Source organism: Pseudorca crassidens, chromosome 16 (assembly GCF_039906515.1).
Source record: "Pseudorca crassidens isolate mPseCra1 chromosome 16, mPseCra1.hap1, whole genome shotgun sequence".
Lineage (NCBI taxonomy): Eukaryota > Metazoa > Chordata > Mammalia > Artiodactyla > Delphinidae > Pseudorca > Pseudorca crassidens.
Window position 1 is genome coordinate 33,822,769 of NC_090311.1, and position 20,055 is coordinate 33,842,823.

At 35.4% G+C, this 20,055-nt stretch overlaps 1 protein-coding gene across 4 annotated transcripts in view; it reads right to left on the reverse strand.

The window, feature by feature from the left end:
- EXOC6 (exocyst complex component 6) overlaps window positions 1-20,055 on the reverse strand; it is a 205,854-nt gene that overhangs the window by 118,037 nt on the left and 67,762 nt on the right. For all 4 annotated transcript variants that reach the window (XM_067709983.1, XM_067709985.1, XM_067709986.1 and 1 more), the window contains exons 7-11: window positions 18,482-18,634; window positions 16,329-16,397; window positions 10,837-10,920; window positions 1,025-1,071; window positions 780-900 (exon numbers count right to left, since the gene is read on the reverse strand). In XM_067709983.1, coding sequence (XP_067566084.1) covers window positions 780-900; window positions 1,025-1,071; window positions 10,837-10,920; window positions 16,329-16,397; window positions 18,482-18,634 — 474 coding nt within the window. The remainder of the gene's footprint in view (window positions 1-779; window positions 901-1,024; window positions 1,072-10,836; window positions 10,921-16,328; window positions 16,398-18,481; window positions 18,635-20,055) is intronic.

Here is a 20,055-nt window from a genome sequence, read left to right on the forward strand (position 1 = left end):
GTATCCAGAATCTATGTCCCTGATAAATAAAAATATAATGTATTTATAATCTAAATATCACTTAAACTAATAATCTTCCTGCAAAATACTTTCAATCTCTATTCTCAATAATAAAACTTTAAATAATAGATTATAAAACTTTAAGTTTGGGGAAATTTCACTGACGGTAAACTCCCAAAATTGTCTTAAGAAAAAGTCCACACTAAAAAATTATTAATTTCAATAGTCTTTATAACACATATTTTTATTTCCACAAAAGGCATATTATAAAAATATTTTATCATTTTACCTTCATTCATAAAAATAATTCTCATTACTTAAAGGGTCATTATTCTAAATGAGTTCAAATTCTGAGAACTGCATATTTTTAAGAAATTTATAACTGTATTACTGCAAACAAATTATAAACATCGAAGAACAAGTTCTACTGAGTTTTAATGGTGGAGTTTACTTTGGAAACAAAGAATCTGGACTGATAATTAAAAACCCTTTCTTCATGGTGCTTTTCAGTGATCTAATGAAGAGGTCAGTTGAGACTAATGAGACCAGCTTAATTCTTCATCTTCTATAATGCTGGACTAAAAGTGTCTTCAGAAGCCCCACTCAGTTGCAATATTACCAGACAAACAAAGGCCTGTCATTACTACTTCCAAATCTGAGCAATTACCAAAAAAAAATGCAGAACTGATGGAGGTATAGTTTCCTTCTGACATTATGCATTTCAGAAGTTCTAGAAGTAACTGAATTAAAAATTTAGTAACATAAATTGTCTGACTTACTGAATGAGCTCTAAGGACAGCAATTATCTTTGAGAGGGCCATGTTCCAAAGTTCATCAGTGTATGCCCTGGTTACTAATCCTTGGGTCACATGTAAAATGTGATCTTCCACCACAAAGAACCTAAGAACAGTAATTACCAAAATAACATGAGTTAAAAAAAAAATTAAAACCTAAATAGGAGATCATTAGTTCTGACACATAACACAATATCAAAATAATACTTATTGCCATATTAGATACATACCCTACAATTTGAGTGAAATATCTTCTATAGCCATCAACTGTTTCATGCTTTAAATGAAAAATAAAAATCAATTTAAAACAATAAATACCAGTAACATAAAAGTAAGTTCCAAATCAGTACAACATTTATTAACAAATATTTATTGAGAGTCTACTATATGCTGCATACATTTATAAGGCACCAAGGATACACTGGTAAATAACAAAAAGTCCTTACCCCTCATGGAACTTGCATTCAAAAGGAAATGAACAATAAACAAATTAAAAAGGCAGTATGATTTCAGAACCTCCTTCTCAGCAGGCTAGTTCAAGTTACCATCATCTCTCACTTGGACAATTACATCATTCTCCTACCTAGTCTTCCAAGCTTTCAGGCTTGATCGCTACAGTCTATTCTCCAGACAGCTGCCAGAATGATAGTTTTCAAACAGTAATCAAATAATTATATCATTTGCTAAAAACCCTCCAATGACTTTTCATGTGATTCATAATAAAAGTCAAATTCCTTTAAAATGGTCTATGATTTCCTACAGTTTATAATTTTAACAAAAGGTATACAGGAAAATATTTGATCATTTGAATTTCATAAAAGTTTATTACATGAAATATAACAATTAAGTTCAAATATTATATTTTATATATTTCATAAAAGTGATCAAAAATTTCAAACATCTGGATTTTTTCAGAGAGGGGACTGTTATTACTATTTGGCTTAAAAATACTATGATCAGAGAATACAGTCTCCATGACACAAATGTTTGATATTTCTTGATACCTGCTTTATAACACAGTATGTAGTCACATTTTATGTTCCATGTGTACTTAAAAAAATGTTTCTACAGGTGTTGAAACAGAATTCCTTTTTTTTTGGCTGCACTGTGTGGCTTTTGGGATCTCAGTTCCCCGACCAGGGACTGAACCTGGGCCCATGGCAGTGAAAGCACTGAGTCTTAACCACTGGACCCTCAAGGAATTCCCAAACAGAATTCTATACAGTTTATTAGATAAGCCTATTAAGCATGTTCTGTATTCTTACTAATATTCTGTCTACTGGCTGATAAGATACTGAAGCATCCACTATGCTTACGGATGTTTTTATTTATCCGTTAAGCTGTGGCAATTTTGCTTTAAATATTTTGAGTCAATGTTATCAAGTACTTATAGATTTAAATCAGCATTTTTATCAACTCTAAGACATAATTGTTTTTTATCATTCTAGCTTTTTAAAATTATATTTAAGTAGAGAAGCAAGAAGAACAGAAGCAAGAAGAAGGACAGAGGCAAGGAGACAACAGAAGCAAGAAGAACTACAATCCTGCAGCCTGTGGAACAAAAACCACATTCGCAGAAAGACAGACAAGATGAAAAGGCAGAGGGCTATGTACCAGATGAAGGAACAAGATAAAACCCCAGAAAAACAACTAAATGAAGTGGAGATAGGCAACCTTCCAGAAAAAGAATTCAGAATAATGATAGTTAAGATGATCCAGGACCTCAGAAAAAGAATGGAGGCAAAGATAGAGAAGATGCAAAAAATGTTTAACAAAGACCCAGAAGAATTAAAGAACAAACAAACAGAGATGAACAATACAGTAATTGAAATGAAAAATACACTAGAAGAAATCAATAGCAGAATAACTGAGGCAGAAGAACGGATAAGTGACCTGGAAGACAGAATGGTGGAATTTGCTGCTGCGGAACAGAATAAAGAAAAATGAATGAAAAGAAATGAAGACAGCCTAAGAGACCTCTGGGACAACATTAAACGCAACAACATTCACATTATAGGGGTCCCAGAAGAAGAAGAGAAAAAGAATGAACCCGAGAAAATATTTGAAGAGATTATAGTCGAAAACTTCCCTAACATGGGAAAGGAAATAGCCACCCAAGTCCAGGAAGCGCAGACAGTCCCATACAGAATAAACCCAAGTAGAAACACGCTGAGACACATAGTAATCAAACTGGCAAAAATTAAAGACAAAGAAAAATTACTGAAAGCATCAAGAGAAAAACAACAAATAACATACAAGGGAACTCCCACATGGTTAACAGTTGATTTCTCAGCAGAAACTCTACAAGCCAGAAGGGAGTGGCATGATATACTTAAAGTGATGAAAGGGAAGAAACTACAACCAAGATTACCTCTACCTGGCAAGGATCTCATTCAGATTTGATGGAGAAATCAAAAGCTTTACAGACAACCAAAAGCTAAGAGAATTCAGCACCACCAAACCAGCTCTATAACAAATGCTAAAGCAACTTCTCTAAGTGGGAAACACAAGAGAAGAAAAGGACCTACAAAAACAAACCCAAAACAATTAAGAAAATGGTACTAGGAACACACATATCAATAATTACCCTAAACATGAATGGATTAAATGCTCCAACCAAAAGACACAGGCTTGCTGAACGGATACAAAAACAAGACCCATATATAGGGTGTCTACAAGAGACCCACTTCAGATCTAGGGACACATACAGACTGAAAGTGAGGGAATGGAAAAAGATATTCCATGCAAATGGAAATCAAAAGAAAGCTGGAGTAGCAATACTCATATCAGATAAAATAGACTTTAAAATAAAGAATGTTACAAGAGACAAGGAAGGACACTACATAATGATCAAGGGATCAGTCCAAGAAGAAGAGATAACAATTATAAATATATATGCACCCAACACAGGAGCACCTCAATACATAAGGCACCTGCTAACAGCTATAAAAGAGGAAATTGACAGTAACACAGTAATAGTGGGGGACTTTAACACCTCACTTACATCAATAGACAGCTCATCCAAAATGAAAATAAATAAGGAAACAGAAGCTTTAAATGACACAATAGACCAGATAGATTTAATTGATATTTATAGGACATTCCATCCAAAAACAGCAGATTATACTTTCTTCTCAAGTACACACAGAATATTCTCCAGGATAGATCACATCTTGGGTCACAAATCAAGCCTCAGTAAATTTAAGAAAATTGAAATCATACCAAGCATCTTTTCTGACCACAACGCTATGAGATTAGAAATCAACTACAGGGAAAAAGAAACGTAAAAAACACAAACACATGGAGGCTAAACAATACGTTACTAAATAACCAAGAGATCACTGAAGAAATCAAAGAGGAAATCAAAAAATACCTAAAGACAAATGACAATGAAAGCACGACGATCCAAAACCTATGGGATGCAGCAAAAGCAGTTCTAAGAGGGAAGTTGATAGCTATACAAGCCTACCTCAAGAAACAAGAAAAAGCTCAAATAAACAATCTAACCTTACACCTAAAGGAACTAGAGAAAGAAGAACAAACAAAACCCAAAGTTAGCAGAAGGAAAGAAATCATAAAGAGCAGAGCAGAAATAAATGCAATAGAAACAAAGAAAACAATAGTAAAGATCAATAAAACTAAAAGCTGGTTCTTTGAGAAGATAAACCAAACTGATAACCCATCAGCCAGACTCATCAAGAAAAAGAGAGAGAGGACTCAAATCAATAAAATTAGAAATGAAAAAGAAGAAGTTACAACAGACACCACAGAAATACAAAGCATCCTAAGAGACTACTACAAGCAACTCTATGCCAATAAAATGGACAACCTGGAAGAAATGGACAAATTCTTAGAAAGGTATAACTTTCCAAGACTGAACCAGGAAGAAATAGAAAATATGAACAGACCAATCACAAGTAATGAAATTGAAACTGTGATTAAAAATCTTCCAACTGGGCTTCCCTGGTGGCGCAGGGGTTGAGAGTTCGCCTGCCGATGCACGGGACACGGGTTCGTGCCCCGGTCCAGGGGAATCCCATGTGCCATGGAGTGGCTGGTCCCGTGAGCCATGGCCGCTGAGCCTGCGCATCCGGAGCCTGTGCTCTGCAACAGGAGAGGCCACAACAGTGAGAGGCCTGCGTACCGCAAAAAAAAAAAAAAAAAAAAATCTTCGAACAAACAAAAGTCCAGGACCAGATGGCTTCACAGGTGAATTCTATCAAACACTTAGAGAAGAGCTAACACCCATCCTTCTCAAACTCTTCCAAAAATTGCAGATGAAGGAACATTCCCAAATTCATTCCATGAGGCCACCATCACCCTGATACCAAAACTAGACAAAGATACTACAAAAAAAGAAAATTACAGACCAATATCACTGATGAATATAGATGCAAAAATCCTCAACAAAATACTAGCAAACAGAATCCAACAACACATTAAAAGGATCATATACCATGACCAAGTGGGATTTATCCCAGGGATGCAAGGATTCTTCAATATATGCAAATCAATCAATGTGATACACCATATTAACAAACTGAAGAATAAAAACCATATTATCATCTCAATAGATGCAGAAAAAGCTTTTGACAAAATTCAATACCTATTTATGATAAAAACTCTCCAGAAAGTGGTCATAGAGGGAACCTACCTCAACATAATAAAGGCCATATATGACAAACCCACAGCAAACATCATTCTCAATGGTGAAAAACTGAAAGCATTTCCTCTAAGATCAGGAACAAGACAAGGATGTCCACTCTCACCACTATTATTCAACATAGTTTTGGAAGTCCTAGCCACGGCAATCAGAGAAGAAAAAGAAATAAGAGGAATACAAATTGGAAAAGAAGAAGTAAAACTGTCACTGTTTGCAGATGACATGATACTATACATAGAGAATCCTAAAGATGCCACCAGAAAACTACTAGAGCTAATCAATGAATTTAGTAAAGTTGCAGGATACAAAATTAATGCACAGAAATCTCTTGCTTTCCTATACACTAATGAAGAAAAATCCGAAAGAGAAATTAAGGAAACTCTCCCATTTACCATTGCAACAAAAAGAATAATACCTGGGAATAAACCTACCTAGGGAGACAAAAGACCTGTATGCAGAACACTATAAGACACTGATGAAAGAAATTAAAGATGATACCAACAGATGAAGAGATACACCATGTTCTTGGATTGGAAGAATCAATATTGTGAAAATGACTATACTACCCAAAGCAATCTACAAATTCAATGCAATCCCTATCAAATTACCAGTGGCAGTTTTTATAGAACTAGAACTAAAAAATCTTAAAATTTGTATGGAGACACAAAAGACCCCGAATAGCAAAAGTAGTCTTGAGGGAAAAAAACAGAGCTGGAGGAATCAGACTCCCTGACTTCAGACTATACTACAAAGCTACAATAATCAAGACAATATGGTACTGGCACAAAAACAGAAATATAGATCAATGGAACAAGATAGAAAGCCCAGAGATAAACCCACGCACCTATGGTCAACTAATCTATGACAAAGGAGACAAGGATATATACAATGGAGAAAAGACAGTCTCTTCAATAAGTGGTGCTGAGAAAATCTGACAGCTACATGTAAAAGAATGAAATTAGAACATTCCTAACACCATACAGAAAAATAAACTCAAAATGGATTAGAGACCTAAATGTAAGTCCAGACACTGTAAAACTCTTCGAGGAAAACATAGGAAGAACACTCTTTGACATAAATCACAGCAAGATCTCTTTTGATCCACCTCCTAGAGTAATGGAAATAAAAACAAAAATAAACAAATGAGAACTAATGAAACTTAAAAGCTTTTGCACAGCAAAGGAAACCATAAACAAGACGAAAATACAACCTTCAGAATGGGAGAGAATATTCGCAAACGAATCAACGGACAGAGGATTAATCTCCAAAATATATAAGCAGTTCATGCAGCTCAATATTAAAAAAACAAACAACCCAATCCAAAAATGGGCAGAAGACCTAAATAGACATTTCTCCAAAGAAGACATACAGATGGCCAAGAAGAACATGAAAAGCTGCTCAACATCACTAATTATTAGAGAAATGCAAATCAAAAGTACAATTAGGTATCACCTCACACCAGTTAGAATGGGCATCATCAGAAATTCTACAAACAACAAATGCTGGACAGGGTGTGGAGGAAAGGGAACCCTCTTGCACTGCTGGTGGGAAGGTAAATTGATACCACTATGGAGGTTCCTTAAAAAACTAAAAATAGAATTACCATATGACCCAGCAATCCCACTACTGGGCATATACCCAGAGAAAACTGTAATTGAAAAAGACACATGTACCCCAATGTTCATTGCTGCACTACTTACAGTAGCCAGTTCATGGAAGCAACCTAAATGCCCATCAACAGACAAATGGGTAAAGAAGATGTGGTACATATATACAATGGAATATTACTCAGACATAAAAAGGAACGAAATTGGGTCATTTGTAGAGACGTGGATGGATCTAGAGACTGTCATACAGAGTGAAGTAAGTCAGAAAAACAAATATCGTATATTAACACATATATGTGGAACCTAGAAAAATGGTACAGATGAACTGGTTTGCAGGGCAGAAATTGAGACACAGATGTAGAGAAAAAATAAAAAATTATATTTAAGTATATATTGTTTCTATTCTTTTAGTGGTTACAGAAATTACATTATGCATACTTAAGTAATCAAACTCTAAAATTAATCAATAATTTTACTCTTTTCTGGACAATTCCAAAACTGCAGAACAGTTTCACTTCATTAACTTCCATCTCACTCTAATGTTTATGTTATTGTTACTGTGCATTTCAACTCTATCTTGTTTTAATGTCCATAATATTTTATTAATATTATTTTCTACAGTCAACACAGATTTGTCCACATATTTATACTTTCCTTGCTATTCATTCATTCTAGCATCTCCTATCTTCCAGTTGGCATCACTTTCCTTTTGACTGCAGTATATCCTTTCTTTAGTAAGGGTGTCTTGGTAACAAACTCTCCTCTTCTTTGTCTGAAAATGTCTATCTTTGCCCTTGTTCCGCTGAATATAGAATCCCAGGTAGACAGCTATTTTCCTTCAGCACTGAAAATATTCCACTGTCTTGTTTATTTGAAAATAATCTCTTCTCTCTGGGTATTTCTGAGGTCTTCTCTTTATCTTTGTTTTTAAAGTCAAATTTACTGAGGCATAATTTACATAAAGCAAAATTAAAACGCTTTTTACATACAGAGTCCGATGAGTTTTGATGAACGTAGACATTTGTGTCACCACAACCAAAATCAAGATATAGAATATTTCCGTCTCATAAAAAGTTCCCTTTATGCCCCTCTATAGTGAATCACTCTGCCCAACCCTGGCCCGTTGTCACAGATCCCATTCTATCCCATAGTTTTGCCTTTTCAAAAATGTCATGTAACACAAATCGTACTATACATAACTTTGCTGTATCTGAATTTTTTCACCTAGAATAGTGTTTCTAAGATTTATCCATGTCACTGCATGTATCAGTTCCTTTTCTACTGCTGAGTAGTATTCCATTATGTCGAGGTACAACTTTTTTTTTTTTGGTACACGGGCCTCTCACTGTTGTGGCCTCTCCTTTGCCTTAACCTTTGTCTTTTCTAAAAGTTTTACAATTTTAGCTCTTATATTTGGGTCCATGATCCATTTCTTGAAATGTTGAATGAGGTAAGCATCAACATTCATTTTTTTGCATATGGATAATTTCATTCTCTTGTAGTAAAAAGACACACTTTGTACAATTTCAAGTTTTTAAATATTTATTGAGATTTATTTTATTACCCAGAATATGATCTATCTTGGTGAAACTTCCAGGTACACTTGGAAAAGCACATGTATTCTGCTGTTTTGGGTGAATTATTCGATAAATGTCAATTAGTTCACTTAGCTCATAATGTTTTTCAGGTCTTCTATTTTCTCTTTATCTTTGGTGTTCTACATTTTCATTTTAAGTTCTCTAAAAGTGTACTCCTTTTTATTTAACCTACTTGGATTCCTTGGACTTGACTGTAGGTTTCTGTTTCTCATCTGTCTTAGTAAGTTCTCAGGTATTACCTCAAATATTCCTCTGTCCCTCTTGTTCTATCCTCTCTTTCTAAAACTGCAACTAAATATGTTAGACCTCTCTGTATCTCCCCTATCTTTCTTCTATATTTTCATTCTTTTGTCACTCTATGATGTAGTCTAGCAATTTCTTCAGATCAACTAAGAGAATTCATCAACCTGTTCACAAAATTTTTCATGTTGGCTAGTGTATCTTTTTTTTTATTTTTTATTTTTTTGTGGTACACGGGCCTCTCACTGCTGTGGCCTCTCCCGTTGAGGAGAACAGGCTCCAGACGCGCAGGCTCAGCGGCCATGGCTCACAGGCCCAGCCGCTCCGCGGCATGTGGGATCTTCCTGGACCGGGGCACAAACCCATGTCCCCTGCATCGGCAGGCGGACTCTCAACCACTGCGCCACCAGGGAAGCCCTGGCTAATATATCTTTAATTACTAGGTATTCTACTTGATTTTTTTTCCACATTTTTTTGGTAATTCCTTTAGAGTTTCTTGTTGCCTAATGATATCAGCAAGCTTGCCTTTTATTTCTTTAAATATAATAGTGTTATTTTATATTCTATGCCTTATAACTCAAACATTGAAAGTCTTTTACAATTGATCTCTGTTGTCAGTATTTCTAATGATTCTCACTTGTTTGATAGCTAATTCTGAGTATGAGTTGCTAATTTTCCTTGAAACCTCAACTATGGATATCCTTTAATTTGGTATGAAGGTTCGGAGAAGAACTGCATTTGCTTCTACTAGGCACCTGGAGACAGTATCAAAATGGAACCACTTTAAATTTTCAGCTTGAGATTTTTTTGATTATCCAAGTAGAATGAATTTGGATTGCAAACACATTTGAGGAACTGCTTGTTATGAATTCTCAGAGATTTTTTCTCTTTGTTCACTCAGCACCAGGATTTGGGATAGGTAATTTTCTTTAGTGTATTTGGCAGAAGGACCAGAGAGCTTTTGCTAGATGGTTTTATCTCTAGGTCATACTAATAATGGGCTATAATTCTTTGGAGTCTCAGCCTTACAAAGGAGACAGTCTCTTATCACCCACTTTGGGTGACTCTATGCTTAGCCCCCTGTACCCCTATGTCCTCAAAACTTATGCTTTCCCATTCAGCCCATGCCCCTAGGATAAAAGCTACATTCAGTTCTTCATTATGCCTGTCTGAATTTCTTTCCTCATTTAGGTTTTCCTGTTTTGTTTTTCTTATATTTAGGTGTATTGAGGTATAAGTTACATGAACAAAACTCTTTTTCATGTGCTGTTTCTATGTGTTTTCACAAATACGTCTAGTCACATACCTATCACCATAACCAACATATAGAACAGTTCCATATTGACTTAGTTTGGTTTTTTTTTTACATTATGTATTATTTTATTTCAATTTTTCCTTATTTTTTTACAGTGAATACATCACAATTTTGTAACCAAAAAAATACATATATTCTTGAGAATGGCTAATAAAAATCCCACAAACAAAGCCCTTTCAGATTACTTATTTCGTCTTCGTCAGGACTATACTTTCCTACCTGATATTCAGTACATTTAAAAAGAACTTAAGATTTTAAAAAATGTCTTATCCAGCACCTTTAGCTGTTTTTTCAGTAGAACAATTAATCAAGATACACAGTCTATCACATCGTCAGAAACTAATTATCACTCCCTGACATTTTATATATTTACTTATTTATCTTTTTATGTATTCATTGTCTTATTTATTCACTTACAGTCTATCTTCCCTAATAGAATGTTTCATGAGAGAAGGGACTTAGCCATAGCCATTTTGTTCACTGCTGTAACCTTCACACCTAAACCAATGATTGGAAATGGTAGGTATTCAATAAATATTTGTAGTTGAATGCATGCCTTGAAGAAATTAAAGAGGATAAAAACTTCAACATAACCAATTCAAAATTTTCACATACTTACCATATTTGATTGGGGTTGCAATACCAGTCTTGCCTGTTTCTTTCTTTGTTTTCGGTAATAATTTTCAAATGTTTCCTCATCACCCTAAAATAAAATCAGAAGAGTAATGAAAAACACACATACACAAACACACTGCTAAACAGAAAACTTTACCCCGTAAGAGTCATTTTTCAGTTTTTAACAACTGGATTTAAATGCGGAATGGTATTTCATATTGAATACCAAGAACAAGTTTTGGCATTATGGTTCATAGATAGTAACCTTATTTGGTATCATGACAATTAAGAAGACTAAAGGTAAGTTCAAATAATTTGACTGTTGCCCAACTTGTCACTTAGCCTTTATACATTTTTGACTGATGAAAGAAAATATCGCTGTCAGTGAAGGAAATTAAGAAAATTAGTTGGCAAGCCTCAACTTCTGAATATGTTGTACAAGAACTAAGAAAATCTGACCACAGGACAAAATACACTATTTCTAACATGGTTTACTATTAATCTGCACAGGAAGAGAAAGGGAGGAACCCTTTGTGAATACTGTCCCTTGATTAATCATTAAAGAAGACTTCTCCTTTATTTGGCACCTTGGAAGTTTTTACACATCAAGACAATGCACAATGGTACCACCAGGTATCAGTGAAGGATATGTCTTTCTTTTATAAAGTAAGTGTGGTAGCCTCCAAGACACCCCCCAAAGATCCCTTGTGTAGTCTCCTCCCACATTGTACCAAGGTTGGTCTATGTGACCAATAGGATGCAGGAGAAGTAAAAGTATGTCACTTCTGAGATTAAGTTATAAAAGGCATCATGGTTTTCATTTGGTCTCTCTCAGATCACTCACTTCTGGGGAAAGCCAGTTGCCACGTCATGAAGACTATCAGGCAGACTTGCAGACAGCCCATGCAGCAAGAAACTGAGACCTGCCAACAGCCACATTTGTTACACAGGTATAAAGATACAGTCTTTCCCAGAGGACTTAGTGCCTGTTGACATAAACTCCCAGATAAAGTATATAATGTGTCTGTATTAAAAACTGAGTGTTGTGTTAAAGAGTCAATTACTAAATGCAGCAAATCTTTATGAAATATCAGGTAAAATGGAAGGCACTGGGGAAAGAACAACAAACACTCATGGTCTCTTGCAGATCATACACATATAGAACAGGAATAATACAAAGTAACAGAAGTGCCTACTGGAACTCACTGTAGCACGCTGCCATAAAAGACAGAAAAATTGTGCACTATCAAAGCAAAAAATCATTCCTCTACACCAAACTCAAAAACTTATAGGAGAACATCCAATTTGAAAGGAGTTGTGAAAGAATAAAACTTCATGTGGGGCTTCCCTGGTGGCGCAGTGGTTAAGAATTCACCTGCCAATGCAGGGGAAACAGGTTCGAGCCCTTGTCCGGGAAGATCCCACATGCTGCGGAGCAACTAAGCCCATGCGCCACAACTACTGAAGCCCGTGTGCCTAGAGCCCGTGCTCCGCAACAAGAGAAGCCACCACAATGAGAAGCCCATGCACTGCAACAAAGAGTAGCCCCTGCTTGCCACAACTAGAGAAAGCCCACACACAGCAGCGAAGACCCAACGCAGCCAAAAATAAATAAATAAAATAAATTTATAAAAACAAACAAAACAAAACAAAAAAACAACTTCATGTGATTAGACAAAAGGAAGCCTAGTTTTCAATGTTACTACAGATAGCAGTGTAATCGTGATGGAACCTACCCTCTGTTTGCCTCAGGTATGAATGCAGTTAAATGTATATACTACCACCTCACATTGAAAAGAATCTATGAAGTTAAGGTAGTTTATACTCACACACACTGAAAGAAATATTTTATCAGAGACTAGACTAAAAGTATTATTGTTTTGATACTACACTATGATTTATTATAGCTTTAAAAAGAGAAACTCTTTTTAAAGGTCTATTCAATGAAGTTCAACACACTTGAAACGTCACTTACTTATCTGTAAAACAGCAAGTTTACATTGATATTGTGCTGTTAGATCACTTTCATCTCAGCTAGGAAGTGCAGAACTAGTCCTGTCTTTTAATAGAGGACTAAAAGAAAAAAGTTAACAAATAAAGATAGTTCTATTTGCTCTAATTAACATAATTACCATTCTTTTTTCAATTACATAAATGATCCAAACCTCAAAACTCCTTAAAAGTAAATGGCTTAAGAAGGCAGTGGGATGACATATTCAAAGCGCTGAAAGAAAAACCAAGAATTCTATATCCAACAAAACTACTCTTAAAAAGCAAAGGAGAGGGAATTCCCTGGTGGTCTAGTGGTTAGGACTCTGTGCTTTCACAGCCGAGGGCCCAGGTTCAATCGCTGGTTGGGGAACTAAGATCCCACAAGCTGCACAGTGTGGCCAAAAAAAAAAAAAGCAAAAGAGAAATTAAGACACTCCCAGATAAACAAAATTGAGAGAATTTGACACTACCAGAACCTTCCCTAAAAGAAACACCAACAGGAGTACTTCAGGCAGAAACGCAAGGACACTAGACAGTAACTCTAATTCACATGAAGAAATAAAAAGTACCAGTAAAAGTAAATACAGAGGAAAATATAAAGACAGTATATGTGTATTTTTGTTTGTAACTCTTTTTTTTTCTAATTTAAAAAAACAACTGCATAAAGAATTATAAAACTGTGTCAATGGCTAATGTGTAAATATATAAATAGTATGAGAAAAATAACACAAAGGAGAGGGATTAATGAGAACTAATTATACTGTTTTAAGATAAAGATGTTAGTTGTAATTCCCAGGGCAAACACTAAGAAAATACTAAATATATAAATGTGTGTGTGTGTGTGTGTGCATATAAATAAATGACAAGGGAATTAAAATGGTACATGAGAAAATATCTATTTGATGCAAAAGAAGGCAATAATGGAGAAAGAGAGGAACAAAAAAAGACATCAGACATATTAAAACAACCGGTAGATGTAAATCCTACCTTATCAGCAATTACATTAAATATAAATGAACTAAACAATCCAATCAAAAGGAAGAGATCAGCAGACTGAACTGAAAAGAAAACAGATCCATCTATATGCTATCCTACAAGAGACACACTTTAGATTCAAAGACACAAAAAGGTCAAAAATAACATAATAAAAAAATATACCATGCCAAGAGTAACCAAAAGAGCCTGAGTGCCTATACTAATATCAGCCAAAATAGAATTTAAGACAAAAAATATTACAAAGAAACACATTTTATAGTGAAAAAAGGTCTTACTACAGAGACATAACAATTATAAACATATACACACGTAACAACAAAGCCTCAAAAATATATGAAGCAAAAAGTGGCAGAACTAAGGAAGAACAGACAATTCAACAGTTATAGCTGGAGGCTTCAATAATGCCATTTTTAATAACAGACAAAACAAGCAAAAGATCAACAAGGATAAAGAAGATGTGAACACTATAATCAACTAAACCTAACTGATGGCTATAGAAAACACCACCCAACAACAGCCAGATACACATTATTCTCAAGTATACATGAAACATTCTCCAGGATAAAGCATGTTATGCCATAAAACAAGCCTCAATAAATTTAAAAGGACTGGAATATACAAAGTATGATCTGTGACTACAGTGGGATTAAATTAGGAATCAATGACCGAAGAACTTTTATTTGTGAACAGAAATTCACAAACATGGAGATTAAACACATTTCTAAACAACTAATGGGTTAAAGAAGAAATCACAGGAAATTAGAAAATACTTTGAAATAAATGGAAACAAAAACACAACACACCAAAACTCATGGAATGCAGCTAAAGCAGTGGTTAGAAGGAAATTTATAGCTTTAAATGTCTGTATTAAAAAAGAAGAAAGGGGGCTTCCCTGGTGGCCCAGTGGTTGGGAGTCCACCTGCCGATGCAGGGGACACAGGTTCGTGCCCCGGTCCGGGAAGACCCCCACATGCCGTGGAGCGGCTGGGCCCGTGAGCTATGGCCGCTGAGCCTGCGCGTCCGGAGCAGAGGCCATAACAGTGAGAGGCTCGCGAACCGCAAAAAAAAAAAAAAAGAAAGGGACTTGCCTGGTGGCATAGTGGTTAAGAATATAACTGACAGGACTTCCCTGGTGGCTCAGTGATTAAGACTCTGCTTGCCAATGCAGGGGACACGGGTTCGAGCCCTGATCCGGGAAGATCCCACATGACGCGGAGCAACTAAGCCCATGTGCCACAACTGAGCCTGCACTCTAGAGTCCGTGAGCCACAACTACTGAGCCCGTGCACCTAGAGCCCCTGCTCTGCAACAAGAGAAGCCACTGTAATAAGAAGCCCGCACACCGCAACAAACAGTAGCCCCCGCTCGCCGCAACTAGAGAAAGCCCGCGTGCAGCAATGAAGACCCAATGCAGCCAAAAATAAATAAATAAAAAAAAAAAAAAAAAAAAAAAGACTTCACCTGCTAATGCAGGGGACATGGGTTAAATCCCTGATCCAGGAAGATCCCACATGCCACAGAGCAACTAAGCCCGTGTGCTGCAACTACTGAGCCTGCGTGCCACAAATACCAAAGCCCACACACCTAGAGCCCGTGCTCCACAACAAGAGAAGCCACCGCAATGAGAAGCCCACACACCACAACAAAGAGTAGCCCCCACTTGTCACAACTAGAGAAAGCCCGTGAGCAGCAACAAAGATCCAACACTGCCAAAAATAAAATCAATAAAAAAGAAGACAGATCTCAATCAATAACTTAAACTTCTACCTATATGAAAGAAGTTGGACACAAAAGGCCACATATAGTATGATTCCATTTATATGAAATACCAGAATAGGCAAATCCATAGAGACAGAAAGTAAATTAATGGTTGTCAGGGACTGGGGGGAGGGGAGAATAAGGAGTGACTGCTAACAGGTAAGAGGTTTCTTTTTGTAGTAATAAAATGTGCTGGAATTAGTTGTAATGGTTGCACATCCTTGTGAATTATACTAAAACCACTGAACTGTATACTTTAAAAGGGTAAAATTTTGGGTATATGAATTATATCAGAATAGTGCGATTATGTTTTTTAAAAAGATAATTGTTTAACCAAAACTAAAAACAATGTAGTGTGGGGTAAACAAATGTAGAAGTAACATACTTAAAAGTAACTGTGATACAACAGTACAAAGGCAAGAAGGGAGAAATGTAAGGTTCTTTTAACATACATGAAAAGTATACTTGAAAGTGTACCATGATTAAGTTAAAGAAAAAAGTAACTGCCTTACACACAGTGGATATTTCACAAAAACATATTGCATGAAGGTTTAGAGCTCAATGAGCTTGTGGTCAGCCTTTAGAAAAGCAGGCCTAAAATGAATACCTGTCTTTTTGATAATACAAATATACACACACAAATGTGTATACACACATATGTATACACACACAGACATATATATATATATATATATATATATATATATATATATATATACACACCCATGCACATATACAAAAGATACTTACCAGAACAGAATAAATGTGCAAACATCGGTAAACAGGGGAAAAATCAACAAGATCCTGAACAGTTAAAACCTGAAAAATAAAACCATTTTTAAAAAATTATAGGTCAAAAAAAAAAAAAATTATAGGTCAAACTACTAGTCTACTGTTGAATAATATAAAGTTAGACAAGGAGATTCATGGACTTCGTACTATAACATTTATCAACTATAAAAAGCACACACTATAAACACAATGCCTATTTTGTTTTGGCATTTGTTTAGTAATTCATTCTGCATATATTTATCATCATTGTTGACTATTTTAGATTATAAGGTAATAAAGGGGAGAGACTGTATATCTTTATCATGCTTGATAGATTGCCAGAAAATTGCTATGGATAACTAGATACATCATTATTGCTTCTGGTAAAGATGGTGCACAAATGTATGATTTACCTATAGATGAAGTTCCTTCTCTTATGCATGACTTATAATTATTTCATCAAATTGAAGAAATCATCATTATTATTTTATGGAACACTAACGAAGGAAAAAAAACACTACCACTTGAAACTGTAGTATCATCAATTTTAAGATTTTTCCCGATTCTGAGATGTTAATAATATTTTTTAAAGTACATCTTACAATTAAAGAAACAGTAATATAAAGTTCCCCAAACTTGAGAAATAAACTCTTTTTAAAGGAACACATTTCTATTCTCATGAATCCTCTGAGTGAACTTAAATTATTTTTATTATAGAGTTACTTATTTGGGAAAATGATAGAAACAAAATGTAGTAATAATTAAATAGATCGGAAAGAACAGGGAAACAACCAAGTTTCTCTTAGAGTATGGATTTGGGTGTCGGGCCTGATGGCAATGTTCCCAGCAATTAAAGATATACAAAACAGACTACGGAAAATTGAGACACGAAGACTAGATGGTCCATTTTTACCATTCTGAATCTCAAGGGAGAAAAGACTTACAGAGATTCTCTGAATATTGATTAAGAAAGAGCAAAAAAGTAGATTTCAAAAACATTTATTTCATTTCAAGGGACTAATCAGGCCACATTAATTCCACATTAGAAAGACATTAAACTATTTAAGGCTGTTTATTTATCTGTATATCAGACATCTACTATATATGCAAACATAAATGTATATACATACATATATACATATTAACATACATATACGTACACACACATATATATACACACACACACTCACAAATACATACAGACTCACTCATCCTCAGGCATATAGTGCAAATGTACATACTGAACACTCAGTGGTTCCCCCAAACACAGAGACGCCATGGACACATATTTATATGGTTCCTTTTTAATCAATCAATTAAAAGATCTTACTACACCCCAACAGTGTCCTTAGAAAAAGAATTTAAACTCTCACTGACAAGGCAAAACTTATAAACAATTGGGAATACTAGACTCCTTATGGTATTAACTAAATTCAAAAGGAATTCAACGGAAAAGATAAAAAGTAGGCTCAACAGAAGACTTCGTGGAGGGAACAAAAGAAGCACTAGAACTAGGAATGAATTTGAATGAAGAGGATAAAAGAAAGCAAATATTTAGGACAATTTCAAGGTTTCTAGACTTAGTAAAACTTTTTTAAGAAATTGAAAACTTAACTTTAATCATATTAAAATTATTTTGTAGTATCTCAGCACCAGCCGAAGGAAAAAAAGGTAGGCTATCCAGAATTAGTCTAAATGGCAAGGTTAAGCCATCATGCAATTAAATGTCTGCCACAGGTAATTAAATTATCAGTGATCACTACAAAAATAGCATTAAATTTACACTTTTACTGCTAATTATGGCAGAAAACCTAGGTTCAACTATCTGCAGCTTACAAATATAATCTACAATATATCTTGTTTATCTGTCAATTATTCAGTCTAACATTTCAGACGACTCCTTTGCCCTAATAGGTCATTACAAACTGATCTACGTAAATTCAGTTTCCACATGGCAAGACTGAGTGTCACACAGACAATATTACAACTCAAGAGAAAAAAGACATCCAATAATAGATGAGGGAGGGAGGAAGGAAAGAAAGGAAAAAAGAAAGAAAAGAAAGGAAGGAAGGAAGGAAGAAACAAAGATAGAAACAAAAAAAGATACAAAGAAAGAAACAAATTCCCATCACCTCCTCTTCATTCTCATCCTCTTCCTCAAATACAGGTTTCAATACAATTTCATTCCTTTCTTCTGGAATTCTATCATTTATATATATAGTCTTCCCAAATTTTACATTATTTTGCTTCTGCAGAATAACACTGAAGAGTTTCTGCTGCTGTGCCTATTTGGGAAAAAGAAAAATTAAGTTTATTTGAAAAATTATTGTAGTCAAAATTGGTTCAAGAAGTTATTCATATTTTCTCATATTTTTAATGTCTGTAGGTATAGGATCTGGAATGATGTCCCATTTTTGTTCATGATTTGCACCCTCCTTTTTTCAACAGTCTTGCAGAGGTTATCAATTTTATCTGAAAAGACTAAGAACCAACTTTTGTCTTTGCTGATACTCCCTTTTGTATTTTGTTTTCTATTATATTGATTTCTACTCTTGATTATCTCCTTCCAGTTTCTTTTTTTCAATTTTATTTTATTGTGGTAAGCACTAACATGAGATCTACCCTCAAATTTTTAAGTGTACATACATATTACATTATTAATATGTATATCAATAATTTAATACATTATTGTTGATAGGTATAATACTGATATTTATAGAAGACCTCTAGAGTTTGTTCATCATTTTTTTTTTTTTTTTGGCCGCACTGTGCAGCTTGTGTGATCTTAGTTCCCCGACCAGGGACAGAACTGGGCCCACGGCAGTGAAAGCTCAGAGTTCTAACTGAGACAGGCCTAGGACCTGGGACCCTTTGCTTCAATGCTGCAAAACTTGCACCTGGACGAACCTCTCCTCCAGCAACAAAATACAAAGAAACTATAAGGGACTAAAAATAACTGCATGCATGCACAGTTGGGGCAAACTATGGACAAAAGATACAAAGGGACCAAAAAACCCCACTGCCACTTTTTAAGAGTCCAGAGCAAAAGCAGGGTACTGCGCATGCCCTCTACACATGAGGCCACCTAAAGGGTGGGCAAAACACCTAAGTCACCCCTCCGGCCTGACCCATGGACACACCCCTACCCTCACCCCATATAAGGAACAAGCTCGCCCCTCCTCAGGGAGTAAGCAAGCAAGGGAACCTGTTGTCTGTTCTCACTCCCCCCCTGCTGCAGCAGGGGCCCCAGTAAAGCCTTGGCTGAATTTCTTGTCTGGCCTCTAGTCAATTTCTACTGATTAGGGAAGGCCAAGAACCCTGGTAGGTATCACTAACCACTGGACTGCCAAGGAATTCCCTAGAGCTTGTTCATCTATACTGAAACTTTATGTCTGTTGATTAGTAACTCCTCATTTCCCCCTGGTAACCACCATCCCACTCTTTGATTCTATGAATTTGACTAAGATAGCTGATAATTTCCTTTTTAAAGACTGGATAGTATTCCATTACAGGTACATACCACATTTTCTTAATCCATTCATTTGTCAATGGACGTTTACATTGTTTCCACATCTTAGATATTGTGAATAATGCTGCAAAGAGCATGGGAGTGCTAATATTCGTCAAGACCCCGATTTCAGGTTTTTTGGATAAATACCCATAGTAGAACATATGATAGCTCCATTGTTAACTTTTTTTTTTAATT